We start from the raw sequence: 26,739 nt of genomic DNA on the forward strand, positions 1-26,739 counted from the left end.
TAGCCGATCTGGCAAAGCAAGGAATCCAACTGCAGGCTCTGTGGTTTAAATAAAATGTATCTACAGCAGCTTGGATCAATGTTTAAAAATGTTCCATGTTATTTTAGTCCAAGGACAAGCTTTTAAAATTAAAAGAAAGCTTTGGCTTTAATTACAGATTAAAAGTGAAAGTTGTTTAAAAAGAATGCATATTCTGAGAAGAACAGTAATAGAAATCATTTAGAATGTAAAACTTGTTCTTCTCTCTCCCAGCATGTGACAAGTCTCCTGTAAATATTTAAAACAAAAGTTTGAAAGCAATTAATTTGTGGACAATATTTAGGGTGCTTCTGCCTTGCTGTCGTGGATCTTTGGCATAGCTTGACTTTTTCCTACATTTATACTTTCAGGCTAAAATAAGTGTCAGATTTTGATGCATATTGCAACGGCCAAAAAAGAACCACAGCTGTAACTTTTACCTCCTTTTCCTTTTGTTACTACATATGTGTGATGCAGCAAATGTCACCACCCTATACATAAATGCAAAGGGTTTATTCCAGATCAGCTACGAGCAATGCGATCCCAAAGTGGTTAGGTGCTACAATGGAGAAGCTGCTGCTCTTGGGATGATTTTCAGCAACAATTGCCCATCTGAAAATCATTAGTGCATAGCAGTGGATTTTCCACATGTTCATATGCTGGACAAGCAGGTTGCCCTTGAAGTATGGTTCCCTGGGGGAAGAAGGAAAACCCAGAGAAAAGTATTCTATTGTCAGATCACGGTTTCACTAGCGCCAGACAAAAATATGGTCAAGCATTCACTTGGCTGCTCTGCTGGCAAAACGATAGGGTACCGAAATGGAGACAGCTAATGAGGAAGGCAAAGAATGAAGCTCAGGAAGAAGATCTTAAAGTACAGATATTTTTTTTCTTTTAAAAAAATCAGAAACAGGGTTAAGTATGCAAATTTAACCACTTTCAGATTACTGACCTTTATTTTTATAAGGCAAAAAAGGTTTAGAAGGGGTAGTATTTTCCCAATAAAGTATCTCATCTTTTAATTCAGCTGTGCTTGAAGCACCACCGAGAAAGAACTGAAGGAGCCTAAACAAAAAAGGGTATGAATATAACTAGGCAGTATTTGATATTTAATGCCCCATTAATCGATAAGTTGGCTTGAAGGAGGAAAAAAGTTGGCAAAAGGGAATGGAATTCTTTAGCTCCTTGTTTTACTTAAGAAAAATTCCCAACGGGCTTCACTTAAACAAAGAACTTTAGTTTTCCACTGGAAAGACAAAAAGAAAATCTTGGTCTAGCATGTCCTGCCACATGCTTTAACTACACAGTAAAAGAGTATGTACTTGGATCCCAGGCACATTTCAGAAGTGTAGTATTTATTAGCTGCTCTGTTGCCAAGTTCCACTATTATCATTTTATTATAACTAAGGTATATTTTTACTAACTAAATTATATTTAGGTCTTTAGTTTAAGCATTTGAAGGTCTCGGAGCGTCACGTACAGATGACATACAATATATCACAGGAATTTGTTGATCTTCTCCCTCCTCCTCTCCTCTATAAACAGTTACCCTGTATCTGTGATCTCAGGGCATCTGACTTTCCTAAACCCATAATCCAGCTATAAAGATATGCAGAGGCCAAGGGAGCAAAATCCTCAGATGGAGCAGAGCTCGCCAAGGATGAAGGTGAGCCCTGTTAGCGGATAACCCACAGCACGCATGTCCCTCACACCCTGAGGGGCAGCGCAAACCCACCTCCCCCCACCGTCCCCTTCAGACACCTTGCTCCGACCCTCCTCTGCTGCCCTTCGCCCAGCTCACCCAGACCTGGCTTTTTGCCGAGACCTCCTGTTCCCAGCCGGGGCCGTGGGCTGGTTTTTTGTATGCAGGAGGCGTTGCGTGGTGGGACACCGGCTCTCCACGGACAAGGGTGGGTAGGAGCTGGCGGCTCATGCCGAGTTTGCCCCAGCAGAGCCATGTCCCACCCCACCCCACCCCTTAAAGGATTTTTGGTCCTGTGGAGGGCATGGAGCTGCTGGCTGGAGGCTGTCGGGATGGAATGGAAAGAGGACGTGGCCATGAGGCAGGAGAGGGTTTTGGTGGGCTCACATTGAGCTGGGTGTTGCCGCTGCTCTGGGCAGGGAAGGGGTGTCTCCGAGCAGCCACGACACCCGCAGAGAGACGACAGAGCTCCTCAAACCTCAGCAAGTGCAGCAGTACCATGGCGCTGAATACAGCCTTTATTTTTCCTATTTTGTGCAAGGAATGAAGGAAGAGCAGTACCCAAATATGAGCACTTACATTCTCTGGGGGTCACAGTCTTTGATCTGTGAGCAAAGATCCCACTGAAAGCAGCTGGAGTTCACCAAATGAAGTTTGGAAAGCTTTGCAAACACATGAACATTGTGTGTCAAACCATGTTGCGTGCTTTGAGGCCAAAACACTCAAAACCAGACCAGATATTGGCACATTGGATTTTTGCTTTGCCCAACGTAAAGCACTTCCAAAGACTTGGTTTTAAAACATATCTGAGTGCCTGTCCATCGATTATCAGGTGGAGCTAAAGGCACTTTGAGTTGGACATCAGATGTAATTATTAGCCCCTTTTGAAATAAGAGGGCAGAGCATCAGGGATGTGAGTCTGTAAGTGAGTTGAATGAGGTATAGAGGACTGAGAAATATTAATGACCTTTCCCCTATATAGATCCACAGCAAATGTAACAAACACAAATTAATGCTTATGTGCACTTGTAGCCAGGAGAAATTATTATTGCTCACAGTCTCATTAGATGAGGAGTGAAAACAGCAGCAGAAATGCTGGGAGACAGTACTAAAGGGAGAACAGGCTTGTAAAGACGCCTGCCATTTTTATTCATTTAAAATGTTTAAACAAGAATTTCTTTACTTTGGTTTAGCCAGCAAAACAAAGGCTTTTGCATAAAACAAAGGATCACCGGAATCAATACCTGCAGGTCAGCCTCATCTTCTCTGCTGACCTCCATGAAGAGGATTTTGGGCTTTGCTGGGCAAGCTGGAGTAAGCACCTCAGTGAGGTACGGGATTTGAAAGAGAGATGTCATTTGTGGATGATACCATTGGGAGCCTCTTTTCCTCTATCTTTGCAAAGTTCACTGCCACGGTGAACTACTGCACAGCTCTGAGCCGAAGGAGGAAGCACAGCAAAACGGCAAGGCAGCAGGCTTGAATTCCACAGGTATCATCATCATCATCATCATCATCATAATAGAGCACTGAGGAAATATATGTGTGTGTATGTATATATATATGAAAGCTTGTATGGTTTACAACCACCACGACAGTCTCTGGAGCTGGCCAGAGCAGGACAGCTTTTTTGGGTTCTCCCTACTTCAAGAAGCATCTCTAAACATCCAGACTCTAAACTACAGAGATTCAATAATTAGGAAGCCCATAACAATCGCAATTCTGATATTGTGCACAGGGCAGGGCCCCAGGCTTCACCCAGCACCCATGCTCCCCCAGCTGACGTTACTCCCGTGGGCTGCACTGGGTTCTCACTGGCACTGCTTTCACTGCCGGCACAAACAGCGCTACGGCCACCCAGAGCTTTCCCTGATAGAGGAACAAGGGCCGCTGCCTTCTGGAGGAAGCTCCCATTTGAAGATGATCCAGGGGAAATGAATTAGCGATGCAGTAACCAACAGCTACACCAGCTAAACGACACGAGAGGGAGAAAAGCAGGACAATGAATTTTACTGTGTCCGTGTAATGGGCAATCCACCACCCCTCCCGTGCAAAGCTGTCACAAACAGTTGGGAGCAGACTGTGTAATTTGCACACCAGCTCCAGGACCTGCTCCCCAAGCAGCCGCCGTTCCGGGCTCCCCACAGCTTAGCTCACAACGTGGCAAAGCCAGGCCCCGCTCCTTGGGGTGGGAAGAGCAATTAGAAGAGCAGGGGCCTGGGATGAAAGCCTTCCTGAAGTCAGCGGCCGACACAAATGCTCCAGCACACCAAGATATCATTAAAACTGCCCACAGTGTCTAGCCCACAAAGTACATCTAGTGCAAGGAGAGCAATCCTGCTGCTGTTTTGCAATGCATTACAAAATACCTTGGCTAGCAGAAAGAATTTGAGGCAATTCGCTCCTGAAGAGCCAGGTCGTGAAGAGCCTTCATTTTTCCAGCAAACTGGATTTAAGTTGACAAATAGTAACTGAGAGAAAAAAAGCCTGACAAAGTAAAGGGGAGATGGAGAAACCGACAACATTTAACTTGATCTTTGACGGTGTAAATCTGTCAATACCCACAAATGACCACAAGGCCATATGCCAGTTTTTACTCTGAGATACCGTAACTAAGACATTTGGCTGGTACCTCACATTGGAAAGAAAGTTTTTACATTTAGAAATGTAAAACATTGTAACATTTAAGGAATTTTGGCTACAGCCCACTAGCCAGCCTTCCCCCAGCTTCAGCTAAGGGATTATTTTGAATGTTGCTTTGCTCTTCATGCATCTGTTGCCTAAATCAATGTGGAGGCATGAGGGAGGGACTGAAAATTGGCCCTAGAAATAGCGGTATATTTTAGTGTCATAACCGAGAGTCTTGGCAATCCCTTTTAACTTGAAATGTCAGTGCCATACCAAACGATCTGGTCATCATAACCTCAACTTCTGGCCATCAGTGAAAGAACAGAGATAGAGTCTAACATCAGGTTTCAAGGCCACTGCGAAAAATTAAGGAAAACACATTTCATGGCTTGTTGGAATTTCGCTTTACCTATTTTTGTGTGGTTTTTGTCAGCTGTTCCATCTCTAGCTGTTTATCTGATCTCTTTCTGTTTGAATTGCTTTTACTTTTTCCAAATTTTCTACAATGCAGTTTACTTCTCCAACTTACTTTCCTGCTTTAAACTCCTGCTCCTTTTTTTTGTACTTCACATAAAACTCCCTTATATTATACAAGCCTTCTGCGTGCTTTGACTGTTAGGACATATTTCTCCTTTAACAGAACTAAAGTGGCTACCTGATGCCAATTTAATGCCACAAAGCATAAAAGACCTCAAATGGACTTTAGTAATCACTGATAATTTCCACATCTACCCCTTGTATCTCATACCCAATTTTTTAAGTTTGAAGTGGATTAAATAAAACAGAATCCAACTCTGCTTCTCTGTTTCTGGATAATTAGAAATTAGAAGTTGAACTTTACAGATGAAGGGACATTTTTCCAGAACAGGTGTTTTTATGAGCACTCCTTCCATCAGGATGGCAAAAATCTCATACACAAACAATACACATAGGTTCCCCACATTTTCCGAATACAATCAAGGAGTTTTCCAAGTGGCCGGGTATAAACCCATCCACAGCCTAATGTTAGTCCACATAGAGATTCCAGGTTCCCCCTTCAATCCACTTCTCAAATTGTGCCAAAACCCTCCTGAAAGCTCCTCTATGAATACACATGGAAGATCAGAAGTCTGGTCTCGCTAAACTGCTTTCATCATTAGGTTTCTGGTATTCACATTATGGACAAATGACCTAAAAAATTTCAGTTAAACACATAAAGGAGTTTTTTTAAGTTACAGAATGACATTCAAAAACCACAAACCTGCAAGGGAAATAGGATTTGCTGGATCAGATAAGATTACCAGTCTATCTGGTCAGGCACGTTCAGTGTGCAGCTTTTTAGAAAAGAAAATTAAAATGGGAGGAAGTGATGGTGAATAAAACTAATTTTGCTGTTCAATACTGAATCAGCTTTGAAGATATTTTAACAAGAGTCCAATCAAAAATCCAACTCAAAAGAAAACAATCTGGTCTTTTTATTTCCCTATTTTTTTCTATTACAATTGATAGATAAATTCTACCGTTCGCACCAGCATGAACACAACTTCTTACACTACCTGGGAGTGATCCAACCCTGCTTAGGAGCAAGACCCTGCAAGAGTTTCAAGCATTTTTGCCACCAACATCAAAATATTGCCATGGTAAGGAAAATGCATTTGCTTGTGCATGTAAGCAAACGCAGAAAACCCCAAAACATTTACTTTATTTACAGCTATATGACTGAATACAAACAAGCTGCTTTTCGCCAGTCTCACCACGGGCATAAAATATTTCAAACTCCAGGACTACTGAGAAGCTCACCGTTTTATTCAGCAGTCGTCATGCTCCAAATTTACAAGCCTAACTCGGATGGTTATTACTGGGATGTACCTGCTTAAATCCCTTCCACAGATGGGAGAACGAACACTGCCCATGCCAAGTTTCAGTCTGGATTGAATTTTTACAGCTGGGTCATAAATTTGCGGATTAAAAGGGTTCTAATGGAAACACAGATACAGCCTTAACTACAGCAACATGAACAGCAGCACTGTAACACTGCGCAAGGGACAGTCTGCGCTACAAGCAGAATCCACCCGGACGTTACCCAAAGTCACGTTATTTCTCCCCAGCAGCAGAAGGAGGCTGGGACATGCAGGAACCCCACGCCAGGTATGAAGTTTCAATTCAGACATTTTTCCAGAAAGAAGTGAAACTTTTATGGGCTCGCCATTCCTTCAAATTTACTGCCCCAGAATGTGAAAAGTCCAGCCCTCATCCCCCTCCTGCTACTACCCCATCCTGCCTGTGCCTGACTCTCCTGCGCCCCGTCCACTCCTGGTCACACTTTGCTGCACTGCACATAGATTAGTGTGTTAATAAGTGTCACCGAAGACAGGGGTTACTTGTGAAGGACACAATAGATTTCATATGTAAAAGTAATTCACTGGGCAACAAGGAAGGTTTTTGTCCCTGTAATTTCTCTTACTTCTCCATGCAGGTGCCAGGGGCAGATGTCTCGGTGCAGAGGCAGAGCCAGCTGGAGACTCACGTGAGCCCCGAGGAGCAGGACGGGCATATTTTGGCGTCAGAGCCTGCTCAAGTCTTGCTCCCAACCCAGAACAGGGGTGATCTGCCTGCAGCCTTGTCTTTGCACTCAAAAGCACTTTCCCATCAGTGATATATAAAGTGTGTGATTTTAAAAGCCAGTCCTGATGGGGTGACAGCACACATCTCTGTGTTTCTGCCTTTGCAAACGCTCTTGTGTTTGTTCCTCTTTTTCTCTCTCTCATGTTTAAAATCATGCCATATTTTTCACATTCATTGGTCTACATCCCCTCTTTGGCACAAACAGCTGATAATCACATTCTGCTGCCAGGTTTCCCGGGTAGGGGAGAGAGCAGACATACTCTCCTTCAGGGGCAGGATCTCTCTGCATGCACATCAATGCAGCGCAGGGCAGCCAGGCTATGAGGACGACCCATGGGATGCAAACCTGCGCTCTTGCCCGATGCTGCACCGCTCTGTCCCTGGCTGCTGCACCGCTCTGTCCCTGGCTGCTGCACCAGGGCTGCAGTGCCCAGGGCTTTCTGCTGCTCCGCTCAAGCTGGTGCGTTTCCCTGTTCCTTTGTCTCGTTATCTCTGCCACAAACTCCCCTCTGCCCTCCTCATTTGAGTAGTGCTTCCTTGTGCAACGTATGCAACCACTTGCAGTGGCAGTGGCTGCAGCCGGCTGGTGTTTGCAAGGCTGAGGATCCCCTGAATCGATGCAAAAGCCACGCCAGCCGATGCGCTGCAAGGCAGTATGGAAGCCTGACGTTTCTGCTGTAAGAGATCTGCACAGGCTACCAGGGAAAATCTGCTCAGGCAGTGGAAGGGGAGAAGGAATCACATCCATTTCATTAAATCAGTTTTCCCAAGCTGTAGTTTCACACACTCTTTAAATACTCCTTAAATTAACTGCTAATTTTCTTACTAATTTCCCTATTATATTCATTACTAGCCATGCAGTCTACAGCTAGAACTGGAAAACAGTCTGATTTATGATCATGTGCTTTTCCATGCACATAATTTCCTGAAACATTCACATTTGGGCTGGCCCCAGGTTTTAAGACCAAGCATAATTCTAAAGACATTTTGAACAATGGGAAAATAGGGATAAATATTTCTCTCTCTTTGAACACACACCTTAGCTAAATGAATGAGGCCGAGGCTTGCCAGGGAACAGCCCTTGCTGAGGCCTGGAGCACTGGCTAACTCTAAAGAGGAGTATTAAAATATATAGTTGTTAGCGATCGGTGACAGCACCATACATTTTTCCTGCTGTGTCTGAGAGAGGTCTTGGGCAAGCACAGGGGTCTGCTGCTTTTTTGGCCGCTGCTGTGAATATTTGCATTGGGGAAATTTTAATGGTCTCAGAGAAGCAGAGGCGAGCTGCTGTACCGGCACAGGCAGCAGCAACCTGTGGCCATGGAAACATGGCTGATCCCCTGATTTTTTTGGTCTCTCTGATTTTTTGGTCAGATGGTGTCATCTTTTCCATTTCAAATCATTCATGCAAGAACATCTCATTCTCTGTGATGATAAAGCTGTCAGGAGTCCCGAGACGTGCTGCCCTGAAGCAAGCTGACTTGAAGAAAATCCTCTGCGGCCAAACAACTGGCTCAAGCTAGTTTTCACTGAAGTACGCAGAAAATGTGCCATGACATCAACAGAAGCAAAACCAGCAGGGGTACACACGCACCTCCTCTGCTCCGTGGGGTCTCCACAGCAATTATACCTGAATTAGATCCACAAACATGCTGCTATTAGAAGCACATCTGACCCGCACATAGCCCAATCTCCGGAACCTTTAATATTTTGGGTTTAAAAAAAAAAACCAAAACCATTCATAGCCATTTACATCTGAAAACAAACAGATAAAACAAGGATGCACAGTGTTTGCACCCAGCACCTGTGAGAAAACGAGTACTTTCCTCTCCCACAAAACTGACCATTAAAAGCAGGGAGTGGAGAGAAACGGCTCAGAAAAGCTAACACTGCCAGGGGTGCCGCTTCCCCTCCTGGTGCGGCTGGCTCCAGGCAAAGCTCCCCCCTGCCCGCTGGCAGCCCCTGGGTGCCCAGGCTTTTGGGAGGGTGCTCTGCCCGCAGCGCCCGTTGATGCTCCCAGCCCACCCAGCACTCTCTTCCTCCGTTCCCCCACCTGAGAGCGGTTGAAACTGCTGCCTTTCCACAGTTTTGATGAAGGACTGTTTTCCAGGGTCATGTGGAAACGATCCTGGCCCATTCCCCTCACAGCTCAAATACTAAGAAACTGAGAAACTAAAGGGAATTAAAAACCAGCTTATTTGATTTTTGCTGTTCAAACTGAAAGAAATGCAAAAAGTGAACAACCAACTTAACTAGCAGGGAGCAGGCAGGATCTTTAAAATTCTCAAGTTTGGGCCATCACATCTGGTGTATTAAACTTGACACTGTCCCTGTAGTAAAGCCGTTTCCTTTTAATCTTTCTTTAGAAAAAACAACAGAACAGCAAATTAAACGCAATCCTCTCCTCAGTTCTCAATTCCATGCTATTTCAGTGTTGACGAATCAGGTCATGTAATAATAAAATTCCTGCAGAAATATGATCTTAGCTGCGTAACCTTCAAATTGCAGTTATGCTGCTGTGTGCATTTAATACTGTACTTGACATTCCCCTTTTCCATTTCACTTCTGGATGACATTAGGATCTGCAACAGGGACCTCCTTCAGCTCTCCCAAGTTACCATTTATTTTAAAGTATCCCCACGGTCTCCAGCACCGTTTAGATCAAACTTGCAAAAGTCACTGGTACTAGAGGTTTTTGCGGGTCCCTCGAGTTGTTTCTGAAAACAGGTTCCATTGTGTTCATATTATGCTTTTAAATTTTATAGCTCATTTTTAAATTACATGTTAATTTCTAAAAATGTTAAATTGTGAGGAAAAGTTGGCAAGGACCACACAAAATCACAGCACTATTCTGCAGCTTGCGTGTGTCTCTCTATAGTACTTATGTGCATGGCTATACCCTTACATTTAAGTGCTCTGTATGAATGTGGGCCTGATCCTGCAGTGTGCTGAGGGTCTCATCAGAGGTGCTCAGTGTGCTGCAATAAACAACCTAGGATCATGCTTTATAAATCACAAACTTTGCAGGGTCCAAATTAAAGAAAGAAAGGAAGGCGAGAGGAAAGAAAAAGGCAGTAGTAATGAAAACATCAGAAACAGAGCACACTCCTGAGTATAAATGTCTAAAAATAGAGATCAAACATCTTCAAAAATCAACCAGTCATTCATGAGTTTTTTTAAAAGCCACCCTCCTTTCCAGGCCTGCAAGTCTTTAGTTTCCTCACTATTTTTATTTCTTCTGGCATTTCTACTGTGCTAAGTAACATATAAAGTGCAATCAATGAAAATCTGCCTACAGAAAAAAGTTAGAAAACTCCCTGTCCTGCCATTTCATCTCTCTTTCTCTCATTTTAATTTTTGCTTTCATTCACCAAATGCAGCTCACCAGACAGTGATATCCCAGAAAGCTGGGATTTTTCATTTCCTCATGCTATAATGATGTAGAACATTTCATTCCCGCAGGTGACTGACGATAGGGCACTCGCAGAGCACTGCGGTGTGATTACAGAAAAAGTTGGCGTTTTAGTGATCCGTAAACCAAAGACTGACGTTGCCACTTTAGATTTACGTCCAGCCTCACTATAAACATTATTAGATCTTTTCCTTATAGATTTCTGGAGTGCTTGCTGCAGTCAGACCGTTGTTTCTGCGTGCGTTTGTACAACAAATACAGATAGGCAAGTCTGGTTTTAGTTATTCCTGTCACACAGCGAACCTGCTGTGAATGATAGCGTGCCAAGGAGTTAATGAAAACTTGTTCGCCAAGGTGGATTTTTAACTAAACAAAAACACTGAGCAAAGCCTTCCAGTGGTCAGTTTAAGACACTTATTTGACCAATTATATATATTTATATATTATACCTGCCCTAGGATTAATCCGAACTGAAATTTTCTGCCTTAAGTGAACACATTTGCCTATGTCAAGTTCTATACATAAGCGTATCAGCTTACGACAGAAACGCTTACATATGCGACACATCCGAGTACGGCCGCGGTCTTTCCCAGCCGCTCCGCTCTCCCCAGGGCTGGCTGCCCACGCCGCCTCCCACGTCAGCTCCCCGGCTCCCGCAGCTGGAGCGGGACGGAGAGGCCGGGAGAGGCGGCAAGGGACCCAGCTCAGTGTGCGCTGCTCCTGCCCCAGCACTGTAGCCGCTTCCCACAAGCTCGCGATAGTGGTGCAGAGGTACAAAGTGAGGCCACTCTCCTGACAGTCAGTTATATAGCCTGTCCTTGATCTTTACACGGGATTTCCCAGTTGCACGAAGCTGGAGTAGCATATGGTCCCGTGTTTATAAGCATGTTAATGACTGAAATGGGAAACTGTACAACCCGTTTTCCTTATAAACCTTAAACTGCAATTTCTTGGTTTTGTCATTGGACACTGCACTCGTATCCTGTCAATTTGGCACGGGCTGTTGAGACGCACGTGGCCATGCTGACCCCAGGCACTGGTCAAGCGAAGTCGCTCCGGACACACTGATGTACCTGAAATCAGGGTCCGGCCCGTAACATGAACCAGACGTGGTGAGTAAGCTTTCTACTCATGATCTGCTATGAAAAGTTGCTTTTCCAGGGAAGCACAATAATTTGCTTCAACACCAATGACTGCCTGCTCTTAGGAGCAGAGCAACCTTGCCAAACATTTCTCAAAAATAAAGTGTCAATCAGTTTTCACTCCGTGCTTTTTGAAACACTACTCAAAATGTTTTCATAAACTAAAACATCTAGTAGGGACTTGACAATTCTGCTTCAACCCCTTTGTGTTAAAAATCAGCTGTTTCACTTAAAAAATTGCAGCAGGGAGCTCCTTTTAAGTGGTGATATCTCACTTAAAAAGACACTTGCTGCTTTCAGGAAGGTATGAGCAGTACAGTCAGCCATACCCTGTCATTCTGCTTAAGCAAAATGGATTGCACCTATTTTTGAGAACACAGATCCAGGTCTCCTACATGATTGCACTGATAACTGCCATCGTAGGTATTCAAATTACAGAGAAAATACATAAAAAAATAAAATGTCCTTATTTATCTCTTCCTATCTAACAATCATTTGGATAATTTCATCTATTTGTAAATAAATTTCATGAATGGGGATAACTTGAAATATCTGCTTTGTTTGTGAAGGGCTCAATTCCTGCACACTATAACATCATCAGAAAAACATTAATGGGACTGTAATCTTGTAGCTGAAAAAAGCCTATTTGTACCTATTATTTCCTGAATGTGCACACATATATAGGAAGAATAAACCTAATAATATAGTGTGTGCACATGATCTTTTTCTTTCTATCAGCAGGCTACTGCTTGTCTGCTTGTCTGCTTTGGAAGTGTAAAAAGAATAAAACTGTATCTTCAGAGCTGCTGGTATGTATCAAAGGCCATAGCACTTCAAAACGTTAACAAAGATATTTAAGAACTGACTTAAATATGATCTCAAGAGGAGTTCCAGGAATGTCAGTTATGAACTTTAAGGCCAAATATACTGGTTTTCAGTCATTCCAGCCCAGCTTGTGAACTCACACAGTTACAGTGTGCCTGTCTCAGCCTTCTCATTAAAGACCATATTTTTCAGTGCAGCTTGAAACTTGGCAAGAAGAACTCAATCCAGTAGCAAATTTATTACAATTTTTAAAAAGTCATTGTGTCCATTTTTAAGTTATGGTATAAAAGTACAGAAAACCAGAAGGTTACATATCTGAGCTGCTGAATCTGTTCTTGAGTAACATTTCACTTAAAAATAAAACTTGGCAGACAATATGCCCATAACGCAGACCAAATGCATTTGATATATTGAAAAAAAATGCTAAATGAACAGAGAGAGTTAATTTTGAAACTTATTCATGTATGCACTGTTCTTGCTCCCCTCAAGATCCTGTTCCTCTGCAGGGACCCCACTCCCCTCTCAGACATCCTCTGACAACCTACATGCACCAGTGTCCTCCTACCCCCACCAGAGCATTCAGCCTCCTGCAATCCTTGTGGCCCTGCCACAGGGACAAAAAAATCACCTGAAATGTGCCAGGAAAGAGAGGGCAAAGGCTGCAAACTTGAGAGGTTGCAAAGGTGAGGGGCACCCGAACCTGTCTGCCAGGGAAGCCAAGGGGAACCAAGTAAAACACTTAAATCTATACTAACTTTAGTGCAAAGCCCTCCAGTACTTTTCATCAATATTCATCCATCCCAAAAGCGATGCTGCCCACAGGGTGGTCCCTGGCAGAATAACCCTCTGAGAAAGGCCCCGGGACAAGGCGAAGGGCTGCTGCGATCGTTGGAAACCCTGACGTGTTGGCAGAGACCTCCAGAGCTTGGGATCCAAAACTTCATTTTTTTTCAAAGATAAGGGGACAGTCTTTGCCTTACGTCCCCAAAGAAATACAGAACAAGCTTCACAAGAGGAGCCTTCCAGCACTCCCTGCTCCACGGGGACCTGAGCAAATCCTGATCTTGCCCTGATTCACAGCCATTTACTGGCATGAACCAGGCAGTCCCATGTGCCGCCTCCCGACTGGTAACACGGCGGATGATATAAATCATGCTTTTATGTTTTTATTGACAAGATTAAAATAACAAATTTTGTGTGACCCTTCAAAAAAACATTAAGCCATGATATTCAGTGGCCAAGTCTGTGGCCCCTTAGCTCAGTGTACTCTGTCTGGAGAGTGATGCAGAAATTGGTCTAAACTAATCCATGTATTCCTAAGAGATGCATGAGCACTGAAGGGCCACACACCAGAGAAGGCACTCTGAGGACCGAAAAGATGCTGTACAACAGGGGAAGGTGTTCATGTGCACTCATTGGGAGGCATATGGCTCATGTAAGTGCCACAAACAGCCACCTTGAAATTTCAGAGCTTTCCTGTTCCTCCCAGCTGGGGCCATGGAATACTTTAGTCCTCCTTTATTCTAACAAAACGCTCAAGAGTTTTCTCCTTCTTTAGGCTTGTCTTAGTGCTGACAAAATGGCCTGTAAGCGTCATTTCAAAAATCAGCCCCATAGCTCCATTCAAACAGCAAACCAGCTTCATTAGTAGTCAATAACAGCATTTAACTTCAATACTGCAGGTAGAACTTCTCCAGTGAATGAAAGTGTGGACAGGAGTTATCCACTCTCATACGAAAGAACGGACAGGAGTGATCTACTCTCATACAGGAGGGTGGACAGGAGTTATCCACTCTCACACAGAAGGATGGACAGGAGTTATCCACTTTCATAAAAGGCACGACCAGGTGACTCATTCCAGGTGATGCCATACACCAAAGCTGGCTGTATTAGAAATGATGCAAAAAGAATCCCTTACCTGTCCGGTAGACAAAATTGCCTTCTGTCTCTGATGATGACGGAGACACCAATTCTTCCTCAAATTCATTGGAACTAAATGAACCAGAGTGATTCCTTTGCCTTGTTTTTTCCATCATAGCTGCATTAGTAGCCATGACATGTCTCAATGAGTCATTTAGGTAACGATTCAATAAGCTGCTTTTGTATTTGGGGGGTGACACGTAATCCTCATTGGCACTTGTTTCTGGTCTCACTCCTGTTTTTATTACTGAACTTTCAGTTTTAATCACAGTGTGATGAACTGGTTTGTTATATCCCCCTTCATTCATATGGTTTCTTGGAGGATTTTCTCCATCTGAAAACAAAAGAACACAGATACAGTAATACATCGAATACCTAATATTTAACAAGAGGCTTTCTCTACATGTTTTAAATTGCTATAAATATAACTAAAACTAGACAATAACCTTAGACTTCAGCATTAGACAATGATTTTCATTTTCTTCTGTTCACACATTGCTCACAGTAGTTCCCAGGGTTCTCAGATGTTCCAGCTATTCCAAATTAATTAACTGTAGAAAACAGTCTCTGAGTCTAATTTGCTCATGAGCAGCACAATGTAGGTAGAAAAAACTGAGAAGTGCCTTAAACCAATGATAAGCATTTAAAAATCTGTGTGAATAAGCAGAATTCTTACTATCATAACTTGAAATTTGGTTCTCCTGAATACTACAGCATATTTAAGCGTATTTGCTTAAACTGTACTTTTTAAATTGTCCTGCCACCAATCTTTTAAAGGGAAGTGCATACCAAAGAAATGTGAGTGCAGACTGAAACTGGAACAAAGAGAATTGAAACTCAGTACAAATTGAAACATATTCTTCTAAAAATTCACATACAGATTTCTGACAATGTTCTGTAGCATTTGTTCCTGTCAATGTATCTCCATGTCATAACCAACTAAAAAAAGTACCCACAGGCATAGTTAATACAAACGTTCTATTAAAAAATATAGGGTGCTATTTTAAAAAGTCCTGCATTTGTTAATTTGGATAGGAAAGAGAATTTCAGTGCACCTTTTAAATTCAGTTTACCATATAATAAGCCCCACTGAAGTTAATCAGATTCTTTTGTTAATGTTGTGATATTGCTATAGCTCTTCCATCAAGGAAATTAACAGTCAAGAGATTTCTCATTTCCTTAAACCAACAAACGTAATCAATTTTTTTCTTTTAATGCAGATTAAAAGAATAGGCTTGTAGAATCAAATGAACTAACAATCATCTTTCTAGTAACAATGCTATATGAAGCAGGCAAATAACATGCAAACAGACTGTCACCCTGATTAACCTACACAGTCCTGCTTTGCAAGGCTGCACAGTACTTGGGAGCCAAAAATGGCACCTAATTCATAAAACGTAAAGGTGAATGCACTGAGGGCGTCTTGTGAGAAATCAGAGCTAACAGGGTATCTGATACTTTCTGAATATATTTTAATTGTTTTAAAATTGATGAAAAGAGTGTCAACAAACCTTCAGAGCATGAGTCATCACTGCTCACGCTGAGTCGTTCAGCATTTCCTTGAACATATTTGTTGTACAGTTTTATTCGTAAAGCCCAGCTAAGATCTGGTTGCCTGACAGTATTCTTCAGGCGACGTCTTGCATTGGCAAACCAGTTTGACACCTGCATACAAATGAATGTATTAGTTTCCCTTGAAATGATGCAAATAAACAAATCTAACCCATAGAGTTTTTGTGAGTTTTACGTATGCCCTAAGAAAATGGCAAACAAAGGAAACATGAACAGGAGTCCATGAAACTATCACTGAGCAGAGCAGGAACCTCAGACAAGAAGGCAGGTTCAGGCTTCCCACCCTTCACAAGTGTTAGCAAACCCTCATTACTAACAAGGTTTTAATTAAGGTGTCCCTAAATACTCATTTTATATTCATCTTTCTCTTTTTATTTTAAAGGTAATGCCCTGAACTTTCAATATTAACCTTCAATTTGCCTTTGACATTTATGTAGGCTACAATAAGGCTTTTGAACAGAAAAAACCATTCTGAACTTTCCTATGTAAAAGCCCACATTCTGCCTCGTGCTTTATCAGTACTCTAAGTCTGACAGGTAGTGGGCATCAGGAAAGTCTTACACAGAATACAACGTATTTTGAGTCACTGCAGAAATCAACCATTTGCTCTACAGAGCAGCAGCTTTTATGAACTTTCTGTTGTGGAAACCCTAAAAACCAGTGAAGATGCAGATTCCTCACAAGGTGACTACTGAACAAGAGACTGACTTGTCTTCCTTCTCAGCTACAAAGCATTTTCTAGAGTTTGACATTGCAAAATGCATACACATTAGTATCCTTCTAGCATACAGGGTCACCACAAAGTCAGGCTCAAACACAAGGATTTCACAGTGCTTTAGGCACCAAAGGAGCAAAAGGGCACAGTATGGTCTTCTGTGCCAGCAGTGCTAATCGAACCACCAAATGGGATGCGTGCACTTGCCATGACTTTGCATGAAAGCATACCTGAGAAAATGCTGGCCTTGATTCTACTGTAACTTAAAAATACATAAAATAGGAAATACTGATACTGACAGAGTGACCTTTCCATAACCTTACTACAAGCAAGAACAGAGGCAAGCTACCTACACTCTAACACTATTTGTTTAATGATAAATCAGGTCTTAAAAATGCTATTTACTCCTTGCAGGAATAAGTGTATTTTGACATGACCTCTGCAAGAAGGAGGCAGAGTAGCATTACTTGCAAAGGAGAATGTAAAGAACGTCGGGAGTCTATAGCCCCACTCACATCTTTGTGTTGTGAAAGTGCACACAGAGGAAGCTGGAGACTACTGCAGTCATATTCTGACCGGGGAACGAGCATAGCATTTAATTCATGTTAACCTGCAAAGCAAGTTAACACATGTTTTATCAATACATGCTACCCCACCTACTAGAAAGCCAAACTGTAGACCTCAGTATTGGATTTTGGCCCTAGTTTTCTCATCTGTCTATTGTAGCTAAGGTTGTATAAATCGCACAGAAGTATTTGGCTAATTATTCTGGATCGATAATCTCTTCTAGGGTGATTATGAGAAAAATAAATACTATCTGCTTAAAGGAAAAACAAAACTTCAGTTCAGAGTCACACCCAGAACTTAGCTGTGGCGCCTTAAGCCTGTCACTTTGATTTTACTTAAAATCACGTTTACATGAAACAGGCTTCCACCGAAAATACAGTGAGCCCTGGATCAGCGCTCAGAGGCCAAACACATACCTTTATGAACTATGTAGTTTACTATGACAGGTTAGAAGACCAAAACTGTGGCTGGCAGAGAAGAATAAGTAATTTTCATTCTCTTCCAAGGCTACTTGTTTATATTCATCATATTGACACAGCAATCATTATAGTAAACCAGAAAGGGTGGGCTGGAATCCATCCACTTTCTAATGCCATTAACAAACTCACTCCAGACTGCTCAGCTGAAGCAGCAGTCACCTGGCTGCTGCATGATTTAGTATAACTCTGAGATCAAGTATGTAACGATAGAGATGGGTCAATCCAGGGTCCCACTGAGCATTATAGCAGTTACTGCAGCATCTTACAAAACTGACAGCTTTCCAACCTCTCACGAGAAAGATTTCATTATGCTCCATTTCATTACATACTGAAATATTTCATCAGTGAAGTGGCATGTACAGAAAAGAAAGATAGGGTAGTATTAGTGTGACTCATACAAAAAAGCAATTAAATTTAGCAGGAGTGATTTTTGCATGGTACTCGTGGTTTATTTTAGGCTCATTCTCCCCATACCAACGTTTTACTTTCTGCATATCAATATGAAAAGATGAGTCATATTTTAAGTCTTCTGCTATGAGAGGAGGAAATAGTAGTATTTGATCATTATGAAAGAACCTAAAGTCAGCATTTACAAGAGAAGCTTTCTGCTAAAGCACAAAGCAGCAAACTCACTCCAGAAACTCGTATCCAAAATGCAATTACAATGAGGCCCATTAAGCTGAAGGAAAGTTAGGCAAATCCACTTAAGAGATTTTTAGGCTAGATCTATGGTGTGGTATCTCTGGGTGCTTTCCTGCTCTTGGGCACTGGTATATGTTGCTGGGAAACCCTGATCGCTAAGTCATCGAGAGATTCAATGTCTCTCCCACTCTTCAGTCTTGGACAACCTCCAGGATTGTGGACTGGAAGAGGCTGCACGGCCACAGGCTGAACCAGACAACACACTCACCCTCAACCCCGGCCACCGCCTGAGCTATTACAGGCTGTTCCTGGCTCCCTTAACGCCAAGGACAGTTTTGTCGCTAATTTCAGCCACCCCTACTGTTACCTTGGGTATCCAGGTGGTCTTTAAAAAGTTGCATGCCTACTGCTGTAGGTCCCACCCACTACAAGTGCCTGTTTGCACCACACTTACTCAAGCTATTACAAAAAGAAACACCCAAAGCTGCCAAAAGCCATCCATCCTTTACCATGGTCCCAAGTTACACTACTGTGACCTCCAAAAATAATAAAAAAACCCAAACCAATGATTTCCATACAAGCCAGTGGGAAAATCTGTGTCTCAGAAACCTCCCAAAGAATTAAGTATCTTGAAAAAACACATGATGAAACTCACTATTCTTGGAAAGTAACAATCATGTAGTCGTTCAAGAAGTAAAACGACAAAATCCAAGGAGAACGATAATAGATGTGCTTTCCAGCATTCATATTTTACAGCAGCTCAGTCATTCCCAAAGAGCATCAGGTACTTATATCAGCATCATGAAATATTGACCCTCTGGCTTTACTTCTGAAGAGACTCTTCAATTTTATTGTAATTTGTTCTGCTTCACTGCTTAAGAGTGGCCAAAGTTTCAGAAAAGGAACAGAAATCAAGCGATTATCCTCCTCCAGTAATCCAGATATGCCTTTATGAATCTGAATACTATTAAATCCATAGCAGCACATGACCAGTATAATAATCCTAGTACTGCAAAAAACTTCTCCTCAACAATATGGCCATTCATGTTTCTTTCTGGAAGGAATACACGGCCATTTTTCTTTTTTATTTCACAGAACATCTAAACCAAAATTTAAATAAAATAAATCAAGCACTGTGGTAATAATACAAATGAAAATGTAGCATATTAATAGGACAAATTATTGGATTCTGAATTGGAATCTAATTGGAGTAAAACATAAAATGCCTTTTCAAACTATATTGCTTTTTTTGTTTCCTGCTTTGGCAGTTGGGGAAGTAGAAGACTTTGGACTGTTCCACTAAAAGCTGTAGTAACATTTGCCTTGAGGACTCCCAAAGACCTTGTTGGCCTGCTCAGGAATAAGTCAGCCCAGAATTTGCCCCAGGTTTTACTATTACTTATTAAGAAACAAGATGATTTATGATTCCTGCGAAATCCTACCTCCTTGAAAGAGTTTGACTTTCCTTCTGCAGTGCTGTCGGACATGCAGCTGGAACAGCCCCCTTGCTGTCCCACTGCACCCAGGAACAGGGGGTTAAGCCAAAATATTAGTGAGGTAGAATAAATTAATTTAAAACCAGCCAACTGGGTGATAGCAAAGCTAATGAAAATAAAGTTGTGGAAGATTTGACATGCAGATACTGTCCTAATAGTAACAGTAGAAAACAGGGCTGGATCTTCACCTCCTTGACTCACAGAAGGATCGGTTTTATCTGTGCTGCAGTCCTGCAAAAGCTCCTGTGGCTAGATAGTACGTATATATCATATACATACTGGAATAAGGTTCATTAAATGAAAGAAAAGCATGTGGAGAAGAGTTACAGCTGTATTATCAGTATTACTGTGACCAACATCATCTTCCAGGCAGCTGCTGAAGACCTTTTCCAAGGTCGGCAGTCAGGTGAAAAACAAAAAACCCCAACCATTCATTCCCTAAACAGCATTTTGGCGGAAACTCAAAGGGATTTTCAACAGTATCTTTTGCCTTCCCTAGGGCTTCCAACAACAAGGCGTCAGCACACGAGGGATGCTGGGAAGAGGTAGCAGCTGTCAGCAGACAACAGCCTCCGCAGGAGTGGAAAGCTGTGGGGGCAAGTATCCGCTCCCACCAAGAGCAAACACCACGGCACAGCACCGAGAAACGGAAGAAGAGCAGGAAATACGAGAAAGGTCAGCAAACGTGAAGGCGTGTAATCCGGAGAAAACATCATATGCCGATTCCTGGTTCTCCGACGACGTCTGGTGTTACTAGATTAGAAAAGCAATCACAGGAGACCCTGGCTGATGCTTTTGCAAAGTGCCCCTCCTGGGACAGAAGCAAAGCTTTCCAACAGACACCGAAGCCCAGTCCCGAGCCTGCCCTTGGTTACAGCACTCAGCTGAAAGAGCGCAGCCTTCGGGGAAGCTATTTCAGATGTACCCGGTGTGACTGAGATCACAGCCTGGCACCTTCTCTCTCATTCTCAGAGAACAAGAATTTTGATCTGGATTACAGTCTTGTTCTTCCTGGGCATCCGAAAAGTAGATGTGGGGTGTGTGTTGTTTTGTTCTTCCAGGCTCAGGAATTACTGCTGGTGCCACACAGATGTATTTACCTCTCGTACAGATGCTATCGTATTCCTGGATAAAAAGAGCACTGCACCCAAATGATGGAAGAAACATCTGGGGTTTCTTTTTGATGGTGTGCTTCTGTAAATGAAGATAGATGTGCTGGTTTGCACAGCTCTTTCAAACATTACAGTTCATAGAAATGAGGCTGGTCAAATTCGGCTTCAGCGTAAATCCACTAGAGTCACTAACAGATAAATGTAGCCCTCCGTGTTTCTTTTTAATTTAATTCTACACCTTACGTAGATCGTAAAAGTCTGTGGAGTAGTGGCCATGGCTCACCTGATGCTTTTATAGAGGCTAACACAGCATATCCCCATCAGGATTTATCAAAGCTGCCACGACAGAAATACTGCAAAAAACCACCATTTTTTTCCCCTTGTCTGTTCGTTCCGAGGCATTTATAAAAGAACAGAACAACTCCTGAAGACGTCATTATTGTGAAAGTCTCCCAACATGTATTCTGGATGTATGTTTTAAACCTCATGTAAAATACAGGAATATTCTAAAAGCCACAGTCCAATAAGCTACTCCTATTGAATTATGGCATTGAATGGATAGTGTCTATGTAATCATATTCTTAAAAGTCTGAGCAAACCTTTCATGTATATTTTTTAAAAGCAAGAGAAGTTGTTTTAACTGTATCTTCCAGTTATAACTGGCATTTTCTGAGACATTAATATTATTTTTGTCAAAGCTATCGTGTTTGTTCTAGTGCGAGTTTCACAGCGAGGTACTAAAGCGTAAAGTTTCCCATTTTGCCATTACTAGGATCGAAGTTCACAGCACAGGCTTTTTTGAAGGAGCACTCAAAATAATAATGCTGAATTACCACCTCCTTTTCCTAATACTTCATGTTATTTTGATATCTTCATGTCCTTTGCAAAGTGACGCATAATGTGTTAGGCAGAGCGCTGAGGACCCAATCCTGCAAACACATGTGTTTCATTTTATGCACCTAGCAGTAGCTTGCAGTAAGGAAATTGGATTATTCACAATGCATAAATCTTTGCAGCATCCAGACCTGAGATAGCATCACTCAGCAACCGATAGCATTTAACCACACATTCCAATAGAGCGCCAGATGGCAAAGAGAACAAAGCAATAAGATTTATAAACGTTCGCAGCCAACTTTATACCTCTTACTGCAACACAGCTGCCAGTCATTTCAGGGCAGTTTTACCTGAGAGCAAAACAATTACTCCCCATGTCTAATTACACTATAATGATAATTCCGGCAAGACTGAGAAGCACAGTCCCTGCACGCTGAGCCGGCGCACACAGCGTGTGTGGTAACACTAAGGTCTGTGCAACAGGTGATGGTTATTATCAGAACAATGCAACCGTTTCCATTCTCGCCCATTGTCAAAAGGGAAAAGAGTGGCTCCCTACAATTTCCCCTACAATTCCTCTTCTGTGCTGAAATCTCCCATTACCGATTATTTTTTTTTAACCTGAAGGTGTCTAAAGACTAAGCAAAAATATTTCCACTCGATTCATGAACGAGATTAAAGGATGAGGGCACCTTTTCCTCGGAGGGAGAGCACACACGCTTTTGCCGACTGCCTTCAGCGCCTCCCCAGCCGGGATGGCCCAGATGTGTTTGGCCCAGTCCTGCTGGAGGGGGAGCCCTGGGGACGGCAGAGGGAAGGATGCGCAGAGGAGCCCCGGCCTCGCTGGCTGCACCGATGCCTCCCCCGACGCCCGGCCCTGCCTCTCGCTCAGCTCCCAGAGGGGCTTTGGCTGGTGCTGCCCCTGTCCCTCCCGCCCATGAAACGCCCCAGAGCAGCCGCCGGCGGTGGGGGTAAGGGGTTCTCTTACCTGCACCAGGGTCATCTGGGAGCCGAGGGCCAGCAGAATCTTCTCGGTCTTGGTGGGGTAGGGGTTGTCGCGGTGCTTGTAGAGCCACTGCTTGAGCGGCCGCGCCATGTCCTGCAGCGCCTGCCGCTTGTGCCGCACCTTCCCGCCGCTCTGCCGCGCCCTGCCGCGGAGAAGGGGCGCTGAGGGGGGCGGCGGGCACCTGCCCGGCCCCCCCCGCCCCGGCCCCGGGGCCGACCTCCCCGGCGCCGCCGCGGGTGCGGGAGGCGCGCAGGGACGCGCGGCCTGCCCCAGGGGGGACCCGGCCCGGGGGGGGGGCTGCCCCAGCCCCGGGGTGCACCCTGCCCGGGTCTGGCCCTGCCCGGGGGGAGCCGGACCCCGTCCTCGCGGGGTGCCCGGGGTCTTCCCACGGCCGCGACCCTCGCCCCGGGCCGGCTGCTCAGGAGGAGGCGGTGGCCGCGGCTCCCCCGGACTCCCGGTGGAGGGTCCGCGGGAGCGGACCCAGAGGGGCCGGCTCGGCGCCCCGGGCGCTGGCCGCGGGGATGCTGCGGGGGCACGGGCGGCCCCGCCGCGGGGATTCCAGCGGGGCGGGGGCTCCGCCGGTGCGGCCTCTGAGTGTCCCGATGCTCTCGGCGCTCGGCATCCGCCAGGCGTGTGGTCGGTGCGTTTACAGAGAGGCCAGGGCCGGCCTCGCACGGCCCCGGCCGCGCACCCCAGCGCGGCACCCGCGGGAGAAGAGGGCTGCGGGGCGGGCGGCCCCCGGGGCCAGCCGCGCCTGACCCCCCGCCCCCGTTTATTTGCCACTCATAGTCAGGGACACCCGCGGCATCGAGCACCTCCCGGGTGGTTTCCCCGCTCGGAGCCGGCAGCGAGGAGTGCTCCCGGGGGAGCCGGCGTGCCGCTGCCCAACGCCGCCGGCAGCCCCCGAAGCCCCGCGCCCGCCGGGGAAAAGAGGTTAAACCGGGGGGAGTGAAAGTCAGGCCCCGCTAGAAAACAAAAAACTAAAAGAAGGAAAAGGTGTTTCTTTGTTAAAAACCGGTCGAAAATAAAAAGCGAGTGAGCAAAGCGGGGGGAACCAGCAGGAAAACCCAGAGGCGGGCTGGGGTCGGCGGCGCGCCCGGCAGGCAGCGGGGCGGCGCGGAGGCTCCGGGCGGCGGCGGCAGGGGGCGCCACGGCGCCGAGCTGCGGCGTGCCGAGCCGGGCCGGGCCGGGCCGGGCCGGGCCGAAACGAGCCGAGCCGAGCCCAGCCCAGCCCAGCCCAGCCGAGCTCAGCCGAGCCGAGCCCAGCCCAGCCGAGCTCAGCCGAGCCCAGGCCAGCCGGGCCGGGCCGGGCCGAGCAGCGCCGTGCCGAGCCCTGCCGAGCCGAGCCGCGCCGTGCCGGGCTGAGCGGCCGCGGGCGCTGCCTCGTCCAGGGCTCCCTCGGCAACCCAGCTCCGCCGCGATCGTCTGCTAGCAACATTTCGATGAAACCTAACCTGAGTCCTACCACCCAGCACCGCCGTTAAAAGTACGAGCTGATGCAATCGTTAAGGTGGAAATTCGGCAGTAAAAACAGCTCCTCGGGATTTCTCGGTTTCGGTGCCTCCTGACTCTGCTCCTAAGTCTTTACTTTGTAAAGCTGACCCGAAATGTCTGGTCCGCGCTCGCTGGTTCAACCCTTCGAGCTACGGCTGACAACGCGCCGAAGCTAACACGTCCTCTCATCACCTCCTATTTCACCTGTTCCAGCACCAAAAAAAAAAAAGATCAGCCGCAGATGGCTCAGCCGCAGCTGCCTTCCTAGCAAACCCGATCCTAACATCACCTTGCCCAGCCCTTGACTGGCATCGCGCTAGTCCGCTTTAAATCCCATCCCAGGGAACGCACCGACAACGCAGCTCCTTCCCGTCCGTTCGCCCAGCGCGCTGCAAACCAGCGGGGACGGCGGAACAAGTGCCGGGGGCCGCGCAAGTGCCCGCCCGCCTCAGCCCCGGCCGCGAACCGGCTGCCCCGGCACCGCCGGCGGGGGTCGGCCCCGCGGCCGCCCCGTCCCCCAGGTTTCACGCGTTCCGCCTTGCGCCTCTGTTTTGGGGGTCTTTAATTACACGAAGCGCCCGACCAAACCGGGCGAGCCCCAGGTTGTTTTTGTTTGGAGGCAGAGAGGGGGAGGTCAAACACCGCAGGACAGGAGCGCTCTGTCTGGCACATTCCAGCCCAGTCGGACGCCTCTGCATCACCTATCGCCGGAATTTCCCACCGTAGCTGTGGAATGAGGGTCCCCGAGAGTACGGCCCCGGGGGCGTGGGGGAGGACCCGTCCAGAAACCCGTCTCGCAACCCCAAACTGGCTACGCGGCGGCCGGGAGCGCCGGCCGCGGCACGCAGGGCCGCCCCGCGGAGCCGCTGCGCGGCGCGGAGACGAGCGCACGGCATACCCCGTCCGCCGGTTGCGCAGGCTGAGGCTCTCCTTGATGGACGGGCTGTCGGGGAGCAGCACCTCGGCGTGGTGCGGCCCCTCCACCACCCCCACGTAGGGCCGGCCGCTCCGCTCCCGCTCCTTGGCGTCCTCCTCGAAAAGCACCTGGCCGCTGAGCTTGCTGAAGACGATGGTGTTCATGGTGGGGGGCTGGGGGCCGCCGTCGGGCTGGCCGCCGGCTCCGAGGTGCGGGGGCTCGCTCTGCGCTGCGGGGAGGCGGCAGCGGTCACCGGGCAGCCGCGCCGAACCGCCGAGACCCGCCCGGCGCGACCGGCGGGGGGGGCAGCGCGGAGGCACCGGGCGCCGCCTGCCCACCCACGGGGGGGGGAGGGGGCAGCCCGCCCCTCCCACGGCCCGGCCCGCTCCCACGGCCTCCCCCCCCCCGCCAACCCCGGTCCGCTCCCGCGGCCCGGCCCGCTCCCACGGCCCCCTCGGCCCGGCCCGCTCCCGCGTCTCGGCACCTCGCCGCCAGCCTCCGCCGCGCTCCTCGCTCCGTGTCGCAATAGTTCGGAGCGCGGGTTTTCTGTTGGGTTTGGTGTTTCTCCCTCACTTGCGCTCTCTCTCTCTCCCTCTCTCCTTCTTTTTCCCCTTTCCCTTTCCCTTCCCCTCCCCTCCCCTGGAATGATTTCCCCCTTCCCCCTCCCCAAACGGGGAGGGAAACGAATTGTTTTTAACGACCACCAAATGCGCAGAGCCGGCGCCCGGAGGCACAGCCGCCCCGCAGCCACTCACACCGTCGGGACCGCCGATCCCCATCCCCGGGGCTCGGGGTGGGGGTGGGCACCGCCGGCGAGGGGACCCCAGCAAGGGCACGGGCCCCGCCCGGGCAGCGCGGCGTCGGGGGGCGGTGCGGGAGGGGGGTAGGAGCCCGGCGAGGGGCAGCCGAGGGGACGCCGGTGCACGGCTGGGCAGTCCCCGGTGTGCACGGGGCGGGGGGGTGGGTGCCCCGGGGAAGGAGGCTGAAGACACCGGCTGGGGTCACGCTGTCCGCGGGAGAGACCCCCGTCGGGCGGGCGCGGAGCACTGCCGGCGCGGCGGCAGCCGTGCCGGCAGCCGCAGCCTCGCGCCGCTCATTAACGCCGGCGTTTAATGAATCCGGACCAGGAAACATCTCCCCTCCCCCCCCCCCCTTCTCCGTCTCCTCTTGTGTGTCGTCGCCCCGTCCCGTCCCCCACCCCCGGCCAAGGATTATAAATTAGACCGCAGTCCAAGCCGGGAGACAGCCCGCTCCCTTTAGCATCCCCGGCGCGGCCGGCGCGCCCCCGCGGATGCGCCCCGGCCCCCCCGGCTCCCCCTGCCCCGCCGCTCCGCACCCCCCGCCGCCCTGCGGCGCAGCAGCCCGGCCCCGGCTCCGCCGGGCTTAACATTTCGGTTACTGTGCGCAGAAACGAAGAAGATGGCCACAGTCAATATTTACAAGGATGTAATTCAGACGTTATGTGACCGCCGCCGGTGAACGGGGAGCAGCCGTCTGCGCCCGCGGGCCCGGCGGGACGTGCGCGGCGCGCACCCCCCCCCGTACCCCCACGGCACCTCGCTTCCCCGCGGGCTCCTTGTCCCCGTCCTTGTCCCCGCAAGCGTGACCCCAAAGGACCTGCGTCTGCACAGCCGCTACCGGCTTTATGCCTTCCC

The 26,739-nt window shown here is 47.2% G+C and overlaps 1 protein-coding gene across 4 annotated transcripts in view; it reads right to left on the minus strand.

The window, feature by feature from the left end:
* MKX (mohawk homeobox) overlaps positions 1 to 25,676 on the minus strand; it is a 48,111-nt gene extending 22,435 nt beyond the window's left edge. For 2 of the 4 annotated variants that reach the window (XM_069777689.1, XM_069777709.1), the window contains exons 1-4: positions 25,067 to 25,375; positions 22,657 to 22,816; positions 15,763 to 15,916; positions 14,250 to 14,585 (exon numbers count right to left, since the gene is read on the minus strand). In XM_069777689.1, the coding sequence (XP_069633790.1) occupies positions 14,250 to 14,585; positions 15,763 to 15,916; positions 22,657 to 22,816; positions 25,067 to 25,248 (832 nt within the window). In that variant the 5' untranslated portion in view covers positions 25,249 to 25,375. Of the gene's footprint in view, positions 1 to 14,249; positions 14,586 to 15,762; positions 15,917 to 22,656; positions 22,817 to 25,066; positions 25,376 to 25,568 lie in introns of those variants that run through there. The other 2 variants (XM_069777695.1, XM_069777702.1) reach the window with 2 other exon arrangements.
* Between the last annotated feature and the right edge of the window lie 1,063 nt (positions 25,677 to 26,739).

This window comes from Haliaeetus albicilla, chromosome 2 (genome assembly GCF_947461875.1).
Source record: "Haliaeetus albicilla chromosome 2, bHalAlb1.1, whole genome shotgun sequence".
NCBI classification, from domain to species: domain Eukaryota; kingdom Metazoa; phylum Chordata; class Aves; order Accipitriformes; family Accipitridae; genus Haliaeetus; species Haliaeetus albicilla.